We start from the raw sequence: 18,875 nt of genomic DNA on the forward strand, positions 1-18,875 counted from the left end.
CTGAAATCCCTACTGTTCCTTAGCCTCCGGAGAGGCATCATCTGATAGAATACATGGCGAGTGAAAGGTAAATAAAAACGTTTTGTTTATTTCTTTCACTTTACATTTTTTTTTTTTTTTTCATGATTATTTTCATGTATTTTCATTTCTACAGGGGTGACTTTTGATGTGCTGGAACGCTTTCCCTATTATTACATGTTGTAATGGGTTTGGTATACAGTAAATTCGATTCATGGTAAGGTTTCCAGGAACGCATATGTACCGTATAACGAGGACTTACTGAATGTATATATATATATATATGGATGTACAGTAATCCCTCCCGTATCCGAACCGCCATTATCCGAACCTCACCAATATCCGAATCATTCCTAGACTGGCCCCACGAATCCAAACATGGGCTCTGAGTGGTTTGATTTTCCTGCACGCGACCGTGGGGTGTGGCCAATTTACACATTTGCTGCGTGGCGGTGCGCTTGTGCTTCCCGCCTCTCACTCAACCGGGGTCACGGCTGGGTCAGGTCACTTCTCTGTTGTTCTCCAACTAGTGAACATCGGCTGTATACTGGCGATAATTTTCGGACTAATATGGCCCCTCCACCTGCAAAACGACCCAGGAAAGTGCTGACTTTGAAGACAAAGCGGGAAATATTACATCGGTGTGATGAAGGGTGGTCGAGTGCATGCATTCAGGAAGAATTTGGCATCCCAAAGTCTTCCCTTTGTGATCTGAAAAAGGCTCGAGAGAAAATTGCAGCCTACACTGACGATTTTTCAGTTGCATCAAAGACCAGCAAGAAAAAGGATAGAAAAACGATGGCCAAGCCGAAGAATGTTGAGCTAGACCAGTGTGTTATAAAGTGGTATCAGCAGCAACATGCTAGTGGTGTAACGGTGCGTGGTACTGAACTTAAAATGGCTGCAGAGAGATTTGCAAGCAACATCGGGCTGCAAGAATTTAAGGCTTCAGAAGGGTGGCTTTATTGATTTAAACTACGACATGGGTTAACCGGCAAGAAAGTGTATGGTGAAAGTCTTGATGCAAATGAGGAGGTAAGTGATCAGTACTGCAAAGAAGTAAGAGATTTGATACAGAGAGAAGGGCTTTTACTTGAACAGCTGTACAATGCTGACGAAACTGGACTGTATTACCGCTTGATCCCAGAAAACACATTAGCAAGTGAAAAAGAAAAATCAGTGCCTGGTAGAAAACTATGCAAAGCAAGAGTGTCGCTACTGTGTGGTGCAAATGCGCTGGGCTCCCACCGTCTGAAACCCATGGTCGTGGGTAAGGCAAAACAACCACGGTGCTTGCGTGGCACGATGGACTCGCTCCCAGTTCATTACGATCATTCAGTGAAGGCTTAGTTTAATGTGAAAGTGTGGCGTGAATGACGTCATCACCCCCTGCTCCCCTAGGCCCTCTCGGATGACATAAGCGAATACCGTATCTGTGAATTTTTCTTACCGTATATCAAATTGAGGATAGTAATTTCCAAATACCGTAACTGCGAATTTACCGGATAAAGAACTACTGTATAATGAGGACTTACTGTATACAGTGTTCCCTCGTTATTTTGCGGTTTGACTTTCACGGCTTCACTGTTTCGCGGTTTTTATACATACTCGTATATATATTCTGCAGATTTTTCGTTATATCACGAGGTCTGTGGCGTCACTTATTAATGCTGTACGTACAATAATTCAGTAAGTTGGTGTGTAATAACGACGATAATGTACGTAAAGCACTGTACATGTATTGTTCGTATACATATGCAGCCTCACCCAACATCTTCCCTTGTTGTATCCAAGGCCCATAGAATAGAAGGTCGACCTACACGCAGCTCTAAGGGGAAAAGAGCTGGGGCTAGTGACGTCAGTGGGTTCACCAACAGGGGAGTGTCTTCCCAGGATGTGTCTTTCTTACACGGAAACATCTCACTCTCCCTCTGCCCGCTGAGCAAATCATACTTACCTGGCACAGGCGACAAGTTTTGTGAAGGCTTCTGTGCCTCCTATTACCGCCCCACACCCTCTACTTGCCAGCAAGACTCTCTCTCTCTCTCTCTCTCTCTCTCTCTCAACTGTCAGAGCACTCTTTATCTTTCTTTGACCTCTCTCTCTCTCTCTCTCTCTCTCTCTCTCTCTCTCTCTCTCTCTCTCAACTGTCAGAGCACTCTTAACCCCTTCAATACGGTGACGCCTATGTGGGCGTCATGAAGCCCCAGTAGCAAATACGGTGACGCCTATGTAGACGTCATATTTCTTTTCTGAGCTTTCTTCAGTTCAGTTGTCCCGTATAGTGTGTTGGATACCAACTACACACGCCGTATGCTGTCCTTGAAATCCTAGTGCTCCTCCCACCATCCTTGTCTCCACCAATCACTAAAGATAAGCTACATGCATCCCGCCTTGTGTCTTAAATTATCCAATGGCATAGACTGTTCCCATCTCTCTCTCTCTCTCTCTCTCTCTCTCTCTCTCTCTCTCTCTCTCTCTCTCTCTCTCTCTCTCCTCCCTCCCCATCTCCCTTTCCTCCTCCCCATCTCCCTTCCTCCCTCCCCTCTCCTCTCGAAGATAAGTTACATCGTCCCGCCTTGTAACATTCATGAAAAACACACACACACACACACACACACACACACACACACACACACACACACACACACACACACACACACACACACACACACACACACACACACACACACACACACACACACACAAATACAAAAACAACAAATTTTCTAATCTCTCTCTCTCTCTCTCTCTCTCTCTCTCTCTCTCTCTCTCTCTCTCCTCCCTTTGTTTCCCTCTCCCTTCCCTCCCTCCCCCTCTTCCTCTCGAAAGATAAGCTACATGCGTCCCGCTTGTGTCTAAAATATTAGCAAATGTCACTCTCTCTCTCTCTCTCTTTTCTCCGAGAGAAGCGTCCACTTTCCTCTTGAGGCGATATAGTGACTAAAAATAGCAGCATAATACACAAAGATGACAAGTATGACAAGCTTGCACGAGTTTCCAGCTCGGGTCAAGGCACTACCACCTGTATATCATACAGGCGGGCTTTTTAACATCCGCACGAAGGGTTAATCTCTCTCTCTCTCTCTCTCTCTCTCTCTCTCTCTCTCTCTCTCTCTCTCTCTCTCTCTCTCTCTCTCTCTCCTCTCAACTGTCAGAGCACTCTTTATCTTTCTTTGACCACTCTCTCTCTCTCTCTCTCTCTCTCTCTCTCTCTCTCTCTCTCTCTCTCTCTCTCTCTCTCTCTCTCAACTGTCAGAGCACTCTCTTTCTCTCTTTGACCATTGTATCATTATCATATTTAATGATCTCAATACTCTTGCTGTTATCAATTATTATTATTATTATTATTATTATTATTATTATTATTATTATTATTATTATTACTATTATTAAACTTTTGCTCTTATTATTATTAATATTAATATAGTGTTGCTGTCTTCATTATTATTATTATTATTATTATTATTATTATTTAATTTTAACGTTACATATATAACAGAGGCAATTTACTTCTATACAAGTAACTGAATAGGGACCTCTCAATAACTAGACATCAGAAATTTACTAATGTCTTAAGGTGCCAAATTACCAGGAAAAAAATTATGGTTTTCATTTATCACATACTACATATTACATACTACTGATAATCAAAACAGTCACGCACTGCACAACTCGGCATTGTGACCGATGTTGGCGCAAAACAGAGAGAGAATGGGAGAGAGAGAAGCACGTGAACACCTACCAGGCAGCTTGCTAACTGAACCAATGTCCCAGCTCTGACCACTTGTGAACCCACTAACATCACTGATGCTCATATTAGACCCATTTTGAATGTCTTGTAGGTCGACCTTCTTTTCCATGGGCCTTGGTTGTATCTTGCCAGTCTCATCCATGCTGTAGACTGTCTCGCATACTGTATCTTAGTGTTGTGTTGGCGATAACTTTTTTGTTTAAATAGTGATTCATTAAGCCCTTACAATGCCGCCTAAGCCCTGTGCCCCTGCGAAAGCTTCCTCTAGTGAGCCCAAGAGGAAGAGGAAGATGATGACCATCAGTGAAAAAGTGAAACTTTTGCATATGATCAGAGGACAGAAAAGGATGAGTGTTACGTATCGTGAGAGAGAGAGAGAGAGAGAGAGAGAGAGAGAGAGAGAGAGAGAGAGAGAGAGAGAGAGAGAGAGAGAGAGAGAGAGAGAGAGAGAGAGAGAGAGAGAGAGAGAGAGAGAGAGAGAGAGAGAGAGAGTAAATGTATACTTACTGTATATATAAGGTTTTATAATTAAATAGATTTAAGTAAAATACTGTATATGTAAAGTATAAATACTGTTTACATATTTCAATCATTCTGGTACCCACACACACATACACCAAAATTCCTAGAGGGGGCAAATCCTACTTCGCAGTTTTTCACCTTTTGCCCGGTTCTGGTATCCATTAACCGCGATAAACGAGGGATCACTGTATATATATATATATATATATATATATATATATATATATATATATATATATATATATATATATATATACTATACAGTAAGTCCTCCTTGTACGGCACTTCATTATCCGGTAAATTCACAGTTACGGTGTTTGGTAATTACTAACCTCAATTCTATTTATGATAAGAAAAATTCACAGATATGGTATCCGCTCGTGTTTTGTTTACACCGTACCGTAGCACCACCACGCCGCACAGCCACAACAACAATCAGCCTCTTCCCACATTTCCCACTTAACACAAATGAAATCCTTATGGTGTGTTTTTTGTGGATATTATGAGTAAGGGCTGAAATCCCTACTGTCCCTTAGCCTTGGGAGGAACATCATCTGATAGAATACGTGGCAAGTGAAAGGTAAATAAAAACATTTTCTGTTTATTTCTTTTGCGCAGTACTTTACATTTTTTTTCTTATATGACTTTTCATGTATTTTCATTTCTGTAGGGGTGACTTTTGACTTTCTGGAACACATACCCTATTATTACATGTTATAATGGGTTCGGTATACCGTAATTTCGATTTGCGGTAAGGTTTTCAGGAACATATATGTACCTTATAATGAGGACTTACTGTATATATATATACATATATATATATATATATATATATATATATATATATATATATATATATATATATATATATATATATAAAAAATGTGTGTGTGTGTGTGTGTGTGTGTGTGTGTGTGTGTGTGTGTGTGTGTGTGTGTGTGTGTGTGTGCGTGCAAATGACTTTAAAATATGGGCAGTAAGCATATCCTTCCCATGCAGTAACACCACAAAAGAGATAGTTATATCTTGAACTGTCACACTCTGCATATTTTACAAGAATTAAACATACTGAGCCTTATGTGCAGTAGATGCCTGGGGTGTAGTGGCAGGGGATGAGTTGTTCGAGTCGCCTGGTGTAGTGGTTGCCCCTGGTCCCTTCGGAGGATTAAGAGGAGATGGCGTGTCATTCCCAAAGGTGAAGCTATTCTCATGGGAACTTAACTGCAAGGCTTGACCAATACCACGCTGCAAAGCGCTAATCCATGAATTGTAGCTTTCTTCACTCTCAGCCTGAAGCATGTGACATCTGAAAAGTTGTACATAGTCAGCAAGGATTACTTTTAAAATTATCTATAGTGGTACCTTGGCATATGTAGACTTTAGAAGAAGTTAAACTTCGTATATGTCTTATCTGGATGCAAAAAAAGTTTGATATAAAACCTATATTTTGAATATGACTCGTGTGCTAACACTTGTGTGGATCAAAATGAGTCATGACACCACACACTACCCTTATTTACCTCTCTTGAGACAAAGTTACAACCCCACAAGCAGTGTAGCCAGGTTGGTGGATTTTACTTATCAACACCATCCTAGCAGGCACTCGACTCTTCTCAGCAAGGAAAAGTTAGATCAAATTTATCATGTAGTTCGTCAAATTACTTTAGTATATAATATTTCAACCATGATATGATGGAACAAAATACTGAAAATCAAAATGCAGCCCATGTTCAGGGACACATCAAGTGTGTTGCTAACATTTCAGCAGCTGGGCTGCGTTCTTCACCTTGCCTCCATGACTAGGCCACAACATCTTTATTACTACAATCATGTAAGATAAATTTACTATTGTGATTGACTTCTCTCTGTTCAGCTGAACTGTTACACATATACTAAGCTGCCACTGTACTAGCATACAAGTAAGCCTACATCACAACAATGATAGCAATGAACATTATGTTCATTAACATATTAAGAATAAAATGATATATATACACTCAATGAACTTACTTAAATGGCGACACAACTTCAAAACAAAACCTGCGATCCACATCAACTGCTGCTTTAACGGTGCACAGGCGAAGATCTTCTTCCATCACTGTCACTTCCTCTCCTAAAAAAATATATTTCATGTAATTCTGTTCATAATGTACACCACAAAACAACATTCATCATCCTATCCCAAATGCCAAATCCTAAAATTCTGAATAATTCCATAGAAATTAAATTTAACACTGCAAACAAATTTTAAAGCATCATTCCACTTTATACAGTACAGAAAAATATTACATTTTCTTTTTACATAACTTACATTAATTTAGTACAATACATTTACTGAATAAAGCAATACCAGATACACAAAGTACAAATGTCTTGTTTAATCATATCTTGTACATCAAAAATTGTAAAGCAAGACATCAAGTAATGGAAGGATTCCACTCAACACAAAATTGAATGTGCTTTTTGAATCACGAAGCAAGACATCAATAGTAATAGAAAGATCCCATTCAACACAAAATTGAATGAGCTTATTGAATCCTGAAGCAGAACATCAAGTAATGGAAGAATCCCATTCAACACAAAATTAAATGTTTTTTTTTTTTTTTTCTTAATAGTTATTAATACCTGAAGCATAATAACGTCACATCCTTGGAACTAAATAAACACAATGTGCTTGTTTCACACCTTGCATGCCTTCATTTGTTTATCTCTGCTGGTCTCTTATCATGCATTTTAACTGTGCTAGTTGTAACTCATTCTTCCTGTTAGTTTATTCTTTAAATGACACTACAATCATCCATCATCATTATGATTTAATTCTCTTAATCTAAACTAGAGAATTTTCAGCTGATTTAAAAGGGTAAAATGATTACCTAAAGAACAGAAAAAGTAGTTTTATAATAAAAAAAAACAAAAACAATACAACCTAAATAATCAAACATTATCCAAAATAAGTATAACCTCTAAAATTGTAAATCCACTTAATCTAAATTACTACGGTAAGTATCTTTTTTATTTATTTTCTTATGAACCAGCATTTAAATTATTCATTGTTGCAGTCCTCTATTTATGCTGACTGTGTACCTCCTTTTTCTATATTTCTATGAATTGTCTTATTTCAGCCTTTCACCATTCTTTACACTTTTTCCTACTCTATTTACCTACATGATGGCATCACTTGTTGTTTCCTTTACAGTACCACACAACTTGTCACCTCTTATTTTTCAGTAGCACAAATTTCATGTCCCCCCTCTTAACAATGTCAAAAATTTATTAAGGAACTTGACTATTGCCACAAATATAAGGGATTCCAATATGGTTGAATTTGAAATCAATAACAACATGAATATAATGATATGCTGTTTATGTTCCCATCTTACTTTACAAATATAATTTCTCAAGAAGAGGTGCCTAGGCCACCAGTCTTCATTCCTTTTTACCATATTTTTCACAAAGTGCATATATACAGAGAGAAGCGTATGTAACCTATTCTTTATATCCTATCATTCGTCAATAATCTAAAATTCTAAATCAAACTTTTTGCCTTATCCGCTCCTATGTTGATGATATGACACTGCACTTTTCCACATCTTTTCATAAATTATCAATCCTTCAGGAAGTAAAGAGATCATCCAAGGAAGCAAAAGAATGCCTGACTTCTAGTCTCTCTCTGAAAATTTCTAATTGAAAGAGCAAACTTTGCATCATTTCATGCCTCAAAAACTCAATTCCTCCATCTATCAACTCAACACAATCTTCCAAACAACTATCCACTTTTCTTCAATGACACTCAACTGTCCCTCTCTTCTACACTTAACATCCTCAGTCTGTACTTTACTTGCAATCTAAATTGGTAACTTCACATCTCCTCTCCAGCTAAAACAGATATGAAGTTAAAATTGGTAACTTCACATCTCCTCTCCAGCTAAAACAGATATGAAGTTAGGTGTTTTGAGTTGTCTCCACTACTTTTTTCTCATCTTCCAACAACTGCTAACTCTCTACAGAAGCATGCCTCCATATATGGAGCATACTTCATATGTATGGGGGTTTCCCACTCACACTGCTCTCTTGGATAGGGTGGAATCAAAAACTTTTTGTCTCGTCCACCCCTGTCCTCAACTGACTGTCTTCAGTCTCTTCTCATCTCCAATGTTGTATCTCTTGCGATCTTCTACCACTATTTTTATCAAATTGCTCTTCTGATCTTGCCATCTGCATGCTTCCCCTTCTCCTGTGACTTTACTGCACAAGACTCCACCGCCCGCTGTGTGATCCGTCAAGCAGAAACAGCTCGTTGAGCGATGACACCGCGCAAACACACACACACACACATTCTCTCTCTCATCTTGGAAGAGAAATTGTACACTTCCAATGAGAGAGAGAGAGAGAGAGAGAGAGAGAGAGAGAGAGAGAGAGAGAGAGAGAGAGAGAGAGAGAGAGAGTATTCTTTCACCCCTTTCATATCAAGTTTCAAGCAAATAACATGTAGGTATCATCTCTCTCTCTCTCTCTCTCTCTCTCTCTCTCTCTCTCTCACACACACACACACACACATTTCACTACATGGACAAAGAAATGATGAAGAAATTGATAAATACTATAATAAGACCTAGATTGGAATATGCAGGAGTAGTGTGGACCCTCATAAAAAGAAACACATAAGAAAATTGAGAGGCTACAAAAATGGCTACAAGAATGGTCCCAGAACTTGAAGGGATGACATATGAGGAGAGACTAAAGGCTATGGATCTACCAACCTTGGAACAAAGAAGGAGAGAGGAGACCTGATACAAATCTATAAATTGATCAACGGAATGGACCAAGTGGATAATGAGAAACTGATCCTGAGAGAAGAATATGACATCCAAGCACAAGATCGCATAGTAAAAAGCTGAGAAAGGGAAGATGTCTGAGAGATATTAAAAAATATAGTTTCCCGCAGAGATGTATTGAGACGTGGAACAGTTTAGATGAAGAAGTAGTGTCTGCAATGAGTGTGCACACTTTTAAAGTAAGATTGGATAAGTGTAGATATGAAGACGGGGCCACACGAGCATAAAGCCCAGGCCCTGTAAAACTACAACTAGGTAAATACTAGGTAAATACACACACACTAACTATAGTATAGTATAGTGAACTATAGTAAGAGAAATGAGGAAGTGATAAGTATGCTTATAACAGATGGCAAGAGGGACATTAATATTATAACAGTATACATACCACCCAGAACCAGTGCTTGGGAATATGAACAGTACCAAATGGTGATGAGAAATACTCTAGACAGAATGAAGCAAGAACTCATCAGAAAGGATAGAGTGATGATAGTCAAAGACTTTAATTGTAAAGAAATAGTGTGGGAAGACTACGAAGTGGTGAACGGTGGTGAGTGGGCAGAGGAATTGTTAAAGGTAGCAACAAATAACTTGATGACACAGTGGGTGAGATCACCAACAAGGTGCAGGGGACAAGATGTTGCAGCAAGGTTGGATTTGGTATTTACCAGGGGCATCTCTCTAAAAGAGGAAATTGAACATAAATGTCCCTTGGGAAGAAGCGATCATGATATCCTAAGCTTTGAGCTGGATACGGAATTAAGCACGAATAAGATTGTGGAAAGCAGGGAGGAAAAATTAAATTATATTAGGGCAAATTATAACCATATAAGGGAGTTCTTTAATGAAATTGACTGGTCCGTGGTATACCAGGAAAGATATATGCAATTGAAATACGATAAATTTATGGATTTGTATAACTCTGCTGTGAAAAAGTTTGTGCCATATTACAGAAAGAGGACTTTAAATAATAAACAGTGGTTTAATAGAAATTGTAAGCAGACTTTATAATAAACAGTGGTTTAATAGAAATTGTGAAGAAGCAAAAAGAACAAAGAAAAGGCATGGAAGAAACTTAAGAAAAACAGTGATGTATTATCAAGAGAAGTTTACAAAACAGCAAGGAATAGATATGTTGAAGTAAGGAGAACAGCACAGAAGGAATATGAACAGAGGGTGGTGGAAAACTGTGATAGTGACCCAAAATGTTTTACAAATTCATAAATGGAAAACTAAATATAAGGGAGGCAATAGAAAAGGTAAAAATGGGAAGAAGTATATGAGGATGCTGGAGATATAGCTGAAATTTTGAACGACAACTTTTGCAAAGTGTTTACAAAGGAGGAGCATTTTATGGGAGGAAGGCCTACGGAAATAAAGCAAATGCAGGACATCATGGTTACTAAGGAAGATGTAAGGAAAATTATAAGCAATCTGGATATTAATAAATCAATGGGGCCTGATGGCATATCTGGGAAGTTGCTAAATGAATGTAAGGATCAATTGTTGAACCCCGTATTTGATATTGTGGAAACCTCCATACGAACAGGATTAGTCCCGAAAGAGTGGAAAAGAGCTGACATTGTGCCTATATATAAGAATGGTAGTAGGATGGAACCGCTAAATTATAGACCAGTATCGTTAACTAGTATATTGTGCAAGGTATGTGAAGAAGTAATTAAAGCTAAGTGGAGTGAGTATCTAGAAAGTGAAAGACAGTTTGGTTTCAGAAAAGGAAGATCGTGCGTATCCAATTTATTATGTTTTTATTCAAGAGTGACTGACATACTACAACATAGAGAGGGATGGGTGGATATAGCTACCTGGACTTGAGAAAGGCCTTTGATAAAGTACCACACAATAGACTGATGTGGAAACTAAAGAAGATTGGAGGAGTAAATGATAAACTAGCAAAATGGATGGAAAATTACTTAGTGGGAAGAGAAATGAGAACAGTGGTGAGAGTAAGGAAGTCCGAGTGGAAGAAGGTAACCAGTGGAGTTCCACAACGGTCAGTGCTTGGTCCCATCATGTTTTTGATTTATGTTAATGATATGCCAGTAGGAATTGACAGTTACATGAACATGTTTATGGACGATACTAAAATTATGAGGAGAGTAAAGAATGTGGAAGATTGTAACAAGTTACAGGAAGATCTTGATAAAATATATGAGTGGAGTAAGGAGTGGCAGATGGAATTTAATATAGACAAGACCCATGTTATGAAAATGGGAAGAAGTAGATACAGACCAAACTGGGATTACAGGCTGGGTGATGAGAAAATTAAAGAGACCAATGAGGAAAAAGACTTAGGAGTAACCGTGCAAAACACTTTGTCACCGGAGAAACACATTAACAAGATTTTTGAGAAAACATATAACACGCTTCAAAATATTGGCCTTGTGTTCCACTACCTAGATGAAGGAATGATGAAGAAGATATTATGTACCTTAATAAGACCCCAGTTAAAATATGCAGTTTGTGTCTGGTCACCACATATGAAGAAAAATGTGAAGAAGGTAGAAAGGGTACAGAGGCTGGCAACAAGGATGGTACCAGGACTCAGGGAGTTAGACTATGAGGAAAGACTGAGGAAGATGGGGCTGACCACATTAGAAGAGAGAAGAACAAGAGGAGACATGATAACTATGTATAAATTGGTGAACAAGATTGACATACTGGACAGAGAGTTGATAAAGGTGACCACAAGTAATCATCTCCGAGGACATGGAAAAAAGCTAATAAAAGACATCTGTCTAAATGACGTGAGAAAATACAGTTTCCCGCATCGTAGCATTGATAAGTAGAATAAACTGAGCAGTGATGTCGTTGATGCGGTGTGTGTCAATCAGATAAAAGAGAGATATGACAGGAATGGACAAGGAGACAGGACACAGAGCTTAGCTCGGGCCCTGTAATACACAAATAGGTAAATAGGTAAATACACACACACACCTGCATGCCCCAACCTGTTCGGTTTGATTCTCTCTCTCTCTCTCTCTCTCTCTCTCTCTCTCTCTCTCTCTCTCTCTCTCTCTCTCTCTCTCTCTCTCTCTTTCTCTTTCAGAAGAGTTACCTTCTACCATTTTTTTATAATGGAAGATAATGAAAAAATGAACATGAAAGAATGGTAATATTTTATTCACTTTGCTGAACAAATTTAGCGTATGTGTCCCTTTGCTCTTATCAGGGTGCTTTCGACACGGCGGGTCGCTGGGGTTGCCAAGTGTCGCCCTCAGAATGGGAGAATAGCTTAGTTACCCCTAAATATACAGAATTAGTGGCAACACTACGGGTGGAAAAAGAAGCCAGATACTTCCATTTGTCATCTGACTTGAGAAACCGCACGTGGATCTTAAACATGAGGCGCGAAAATTCTTGATTATGGGATTACGGGAATGATCGCCGTCGCTACAGACGCACTGATGCTAAAACAGCTTCTAGGAAATTAGGTGTTCTGAGGCATCTCCGACAGTTTTTCTCGCCCCTCCAACTGCTTACTCTGTATAAGGGCCTTATCCGTCCCTGTATGGAGTACTCTTCGCATGTTTGGGGGGTTTCCAGTCACACAGCTTTGCTTAATAGGGTGGAATCGAAAGCTCTTCGTCTCATCAACTCCCCTCCTCTGACTAACTGTCTTCAGTCTCTTTCTCACCGCCAAAATGTTGCATCCTTTTCTATATTTTATCGCTATTTTCATGGTAACTGTTCTACTGATCTTGCTAACTGCATGCCTCCCCTCCTCCTGCGGCCACGCTGCACAAGGCTTTCTTCTTCCTCTCATCCCTATTCTGTCCAACTCTCTAATGCAAGAGTTAACCAGCACGCTCAATCATTCATCCCTTTCACTGGTAAACTCTGGAACTCCCTCCCTGCATCTGTATTTCCGAATTCCTACAACTTGTCTTCTTTTAAGAGGGAGGTATCGAGGCATTTGCTCCCCCTAATTCTGGCTGATGGTTTTGGCACTTTTTGAAGTCTTTGGAGAGCCAGCGCTCAAGTGGACCTTTTTCTAACTTTCTTTTTTTTGCCCTTGGCTGGCCCTCTTCCCTACATAAAAAAATTTTAAAAAATCGTTCATATACGATCGCCGGAACATAAGGGTTAAGCTAATTTTCTTTAAGCGAACCAATTATAACAAGTTTGACCCCTGACTTGAACTTCCATTGAAAGTAAACAAAGCGAGAGTGCATCATAGTACAGTAAAAGGTTTAATGAAAATAAAAATTATGAAGTTAAACATTTCAGCAGTTTCATTTAAGACTAAGTCATTATAACGTGCACTAATGTATGTATGTAAGTAACTTTATAATGTTGATAATCTTAAATTTATGAAAGGAGGGAGAGTGGAGCAGGAAAGACGCTAGCTGGCAATCTGTGAAATGTAAACAAAAGGCGCATCATTGTACCCCATACAAAACTCATGTACCACATTTCCACAAGGCTTTCCATTTCATCCATTGCAGAGTCACGAGTTCAGGTGGCTCTTTTAGCTTGCAAGGAAAATACGGTCTCACCAGCCTTTTTATTAGAGTATGTTAACTTGAAAATAATAGAGACAACAGATGGAGTCAAGCCATGGTGGCGAGCAATGCTATTAGTTTTCTCGCCTCTCATGTCTGTGAAAAATATCCAGCTTCACTTCGAGAGTAAGAGACTTCCTTTTCTTCTTGGCAATGCTAGGCAACATTGCAGGGCTGGTTGCAGGGCATTTTGGTGGCATGTTGAACGTGAGATGACGAGTTGGTGCTGGACCCCGGTTTTGTTTTGAACTAAGAGCGGGGAAGGATAGGGGAGTGAGTGGTGCACGTGTTGTCCACGAGTGGCGTTGGTGTATTCACAAGCCTGTCGGCTTGCGTGATATGGCGGGGCTTTCAAACTTGGAAAAAGTTACCTAGATAAAATTTTGTTAAAGCAAGTTTGGTGTTCGTTATACGAGCAGTTGGTAGTAAAAGGAAACATTCATTGTAGCGAAATTTCGTTGTGTGAACATTCGTTACGCAAAGGTTGCCTGTACAGGTAACTCTCGATTTACACAATAGATGCTTTCCAAGAAGCATCGCGTATATCAAAATTCGCGTAAAATAAACATGTAATTCTCATAAGAAACTATAGATAATAGGGGGGATGTGGGATGTGGTCCAAAAAAAATTGTACAAAACACTCTATTTATTTGGCTAAATTAACATGTTTTTATTATTTACCACTCTAAATACTAGAAGTGTATTTAAAGTAAAGGGAAAAGCAAAAAATAATAAGAGAAAGCAAAAAAATAACAAGAGAAAACAAAACAAAGAATATGTAAACACAACACTCACCACTCACACCACAGTCAGTCACCATCTCCCTCTGAGCTTTTCCATTTGGCTATATTAACATGTTTTTATTATTTACCATTCTAAATACTAGAAGTGTATTTACCCTTAAAGTACAGGGGATAGATTTACTTTCCGTCTGATACAACGGGGAAAAATCACACCTGTCAAAAATGCTAAAAATATTTTTTCCTTATAAAAACATATTTCTTTGTGTTATTCTCAGTACAACAATGTAGTTTTTAACATGTTATGACCTCTGAGAGCAAAGTTATTGCATATAAAAAAATTCATGGCAGAACCCGCTCCTAAGAAATACACCCAAGCTCCGATAACACCGCTCTCTCTCTCTCTCTCTCTCTCTCCTTTTGGGCATTTGAATTTGATGTAAAAGTAGGAACTTCTGCACTCTCATGTCATGAAAATGCGAACTCAGGTATATGAAATGACGTGCAAAACAGGAAAAGAAAAAGAAACCACATATTACAAGTATTGTGGATTTCTTTAATAATTGGAATCTGGCAACTCTTATTAGCAATGGGATTCATGTGACTTGGCTGATAAAGCACAGTCTTGTAGAGTCAACCAGGGGTGACACACACCAGCGCATTACTCGAGGGGAATAGGCTACGTGAGGAGGTTTATGAACGTCGCTGTGAGGGTCTCCCAGATCACTATCAGAATCATTACTGGAGTCTTCACTTTCTTTTGTCTCAATAAAAAAAACAGTCTTCATTTTCATCACTCCTCAATGTTATTACAGAGTAACAATGACATAACATCACTCGGAGTACCGTTTCCTTCCTCCGGGTCACGGAATGGGAAAAGATGACCTATTGTGAGGGAACATACGTCTCAAGGCTCAAGGAGGCGAGCAAGAAAAGATACCAGATACCTCCACTTGCCCTAGGACCAATAGTGAGGGGGAGAGATTCAAACATTTCGCGCGGAAAAATCATGATTACATGTATGATCCCCGCCTCTCCGCACGCGACGCTATAATCGTACACATACGATCACCGTACTTTAAGGGTTAAAGTAAAGGGAAAAGCAAGAAATAAGAGAAAGCAAAAATTAATAAGAGAAAACAACAAAACAAAGAATATGTAAACACAACACTCACTGCGTCACTGCCTTCACCACTCGCACCACAGTCACCATCTTCCTCTGAGCTTTACCACTTTATCAAAAATCCACTTTTCAAGAACAATCCCACATGCAGAAGAAGATGAAAGACGATTTGGGGCCATCTTGGTGAATTATAGGCAGATTGAAGAGATTCCGTCTGTACTCAGTGCTGGCAGACTGCAAATGAGACACAAGAAGAGCAGAGCTCCCACCTATCGGCCAGCTGCGGAACTCTCTGGCGTGCAGTTTTAAATTGCATCTGTCGCTCAGTTTGAAAGTGCGGTTGGGCCAAATCGCGTATAAGCAAACCAATCGCGCAATTTAAATCAATTATAATATTTTTTCGGTGGCGTTATAACAAAAACGCGTAAATCAAACGTGTAAATCGAGTTACCTGTATATATACAGTAATACTTCAAGATACGAACGCTTCAACATACGATTTTTTTAATATACGACAAAAAATTTCATATAATTTACGCCTCGAAATACGAAGATATTTTTAAGATACAAATAGCCATCAGTAGGTGGCGCAGCGATCACTTAACTACCTGCGTCCACCCGAACATTCAGTTCGTGTTGTGCTATTGTTCATCCTTTGTGCATGTATGTGTCTGTGTATTTTTTCTAAGTTTTGTGAACTCAAGACCTCGTGATCATGGGTTCCAAAAGTAAAAATAAGAAGGCTGAAAAGTAGAAACTTTGAAGTCTCGCAATGGATATGAAGCACAAGATAATTATAAAATATGAACGTGGTGTGCATATCTGTGACTTGGCCGTGTGCGCTAATGCTAGTAGTAACCGTAAAGTCAAACCATTGTTGGTGTATCATTCTGAGAACCCCAGGGCCTTTAAAGCACAAAAGGTGTTAAAAGGGAAACTCCAGGTCATGTGGCATGTCAATAGTAAGGCATGGGTAACTCGCCAATTCCTCCTCCGTACTACATATACGAGGTTCTATCACAGCGTCGGTAAGTGCGAATGCAAGTTGGGAGTTTTCGCTCGCGCTAACTCGGCAGGTTTGGCGAGAAACACACAAAATAGCCTGTATATTCAATAAACGAGTGAGTACAAATGGTGTTCTGCCCACAAGCAACTCTTCCTCTTTACAATGCAAAAAACCAGAAGTCTCTAGTCTAGATGCTATGGTTACCAAAATATCACAGGTTGAATGAAGTGGTATCATCGGTGTTCGTGGCCTTGCATCCAATCAGGTTTAGCGGCCTTGGCTAGAGCGATAGAAAACGGGTCCCTTGTATCTCTCTCTCTCTCTCTCTCTCTCTCTCTCTCTCTCTCTCTCTCTCTCTCTCTCTCTCTCTCTCTCTCTCCTGTCGCCTGTTCTGATACCACTCTCATTTCTCTCTCTCTCTCTCTCTCTCTCTCTCTCTCTCTCTCTCCTGTCGCCTGTTCTGATACCACTCTCATTCAAATGTTGTCTCCCCACTACATGGCGAGAGACCTGAGGTGTGGAAGTACCGTATTTTACAGCTTACAAGACACACTTTCTTTCCTAAAAAATACCCTAAAAAATACTAGTACATCTTCCAAGATGAATGTTGTATTGTAAGGCAGCATCCAACCTCAAGTGAGCTTGGACACTTGACAGATAGCGACCTGGATTTGTATGTTGAGTCATTACATTATGATGTTAGCTTAAGTACCATTTAATTTGGCCTTTTATATTATGTAAACTCAGTACTTAGGTGTTACAAGTATTTACAATACCATAATCCTTCTTGCAGCCTACTCAGCGTATAGAGAAAACGGGCCGCTCCCTCGTCTCATTGCAACACACACATACATGCACACGAACGCATACACATCATGCCAGGTGCCTTTATACCTTTATTAATAGAACATCCAAGTGGCTTACTCATTCAAGCAAGATTCAAAACTCCACTTGTAAATTGCATTCACATTGATAAAGCCTATGAAGCACGACTGCAAAATAAAATAAATACAAACTGCAGCACTGACGTGTTCGGTTTGGGCGATCGGACAAGTGATTCCATAATGTAAACAACAGGTCCAAAACATGCCGTCGCCCGCCACTAAAACAAGAGATGGACTGTTTCACTGTGTATATGTATTTACCTATGGTGTTTTTATTTACATAGTTTTAAATTTGTGGTGAGTGCTCCAGCAAATTTGTAATGAGTGGTGAAACAATAGTGTCCTGCAGACTCCTTGCTTCTGATGTTTTTTGTGTTCAGTGGTCGGGTATCTGGTGAATGCGTTCTTGTATGAGAATGACTTTTTTTCTTAGAAATTTCTTTCAAATATTAGAGTGCGTCTTCCAAGATGCAGCGTCTTGCAAGCCGTAAAATACAGTAAGGCACGCAGGAGAGGTGGTGGAATCGGACACCGTGAAATCACTGTCGCTACCACCATCCATCGTGGGAGTTTGTGACACAGTGATGCATAGCATATGTTTACTCCTAACGAATGTTGCCAGCTCACAAGCAAAGAAGACGGGAAGAAAATAGCCAAAACATAGCCCAAAAATGCCTAAATGTTTATCGATGTGCCCCGACTCTTGCATGATGAACGTCTATCAACGTGTCCTGAGTTTTGCGGGTTAAGTTGTTATTTGGGGCAATATAGTACATTTATATCATACATACAATAAGCATTGTATTTACCTTATATTAAATCTATATTTGGTTGGTATTTAAAGCATGTTAATTTTGGGGGAGAGGTAAATTTGTATCACTAGAACGAATCAATTATATTTCCATTAATTTCTATGGGAAAAATTTATTTGATATACAATTTTTTTGATATACAACGATCGTCACAGCACGAACCAAATTTGTATGTCGAAGTACCACTGTATATATACAGTCAAACCTCGCCAAACACAAATTCTCGCGTATACACTAATCGGTAAAATATACCATATTTCGCCGAGCACGACTTTGACTTGCGATTGCACGATTTGGTCCCCATTTGAATCTCCCGCTGTTCCTGTGTTACTGTCTTATATATGCATATATGTTCACAAAACAACATTTCTATTAGCTTTTTACAAGCCTTGCCCCCAAGAAAGGATTGTTTTGTAATGCATAAAGTGAAATCTTAATGGAATACCAAAAAATAAAGCAGAGATGAGATGAGCCACAGATGAGCGGAGCCTCATGACCGCCGCTTCTTCTTCTTCTTGTGACCCTTGTAGCTTGCGTGTTACTTTCATCATGATGTTTATGTTTCCACTCCTCTATTGCCTGCTATAATGGATATCATATCTTAGTATTCATATACGTTCATGCCATGAGGATAACCTCGACTCCATGGCAGTGAGTG

At 39.3% G+C, this 18,875-nt stretch overlaps 1 protein-coding gene across 5 annotated transcripts in view; it reads right to left on the reverse strand.

Moving 5' to 3' along the window:
• The window catches only part of LOC123505445 (arf-GAP with coiled-coil, ANK repeat and PH domain-containing protein 2-like), a 156,656-nt gene that overhangs the window by 52,918 nt on the left and 84,863 nt on the right, over positions 1–18,875 (reverse strand). For all 5 annotated transcript variants that reach the window (XR_006675135.1, XM_045256735.1, XM_045256736.1 and 2 more), the window contains 2 exons: positions 6,305–6,407; positions 5,364–5,600 (listed from right to left, as the gene is read on the reverse strand). Coding sequence is in view for 4 of the 5 variants with exons in the window: in XM_045256735.1 (XP_045112670.1) it covers positions 5,364–5,600; positions 6,305–6,407 (340 nt within the window). In the remaining variant the exon portion in view is untranslated. The remainder of the gene's footprint in view (positions 1–5,363; positions 5,601–6,304; positions 6,408–18,875) is intronic.

The sequence above is a fragment of the Portunus trituberculatus genome, chromosome 18, assembly GCF_017591435.1.
Source record: "Portunus trituberculatus isolate SZX2019 chromosome 18, ASM1759143v1, whole genome shotgun sequence".
Classification (NCBI taxonomy): Eukaryota; Metazoa; Arthropoda; class Malacostraca; order Decapoda; family Portunidae; genus Portunus; species Portunus trituberculatus.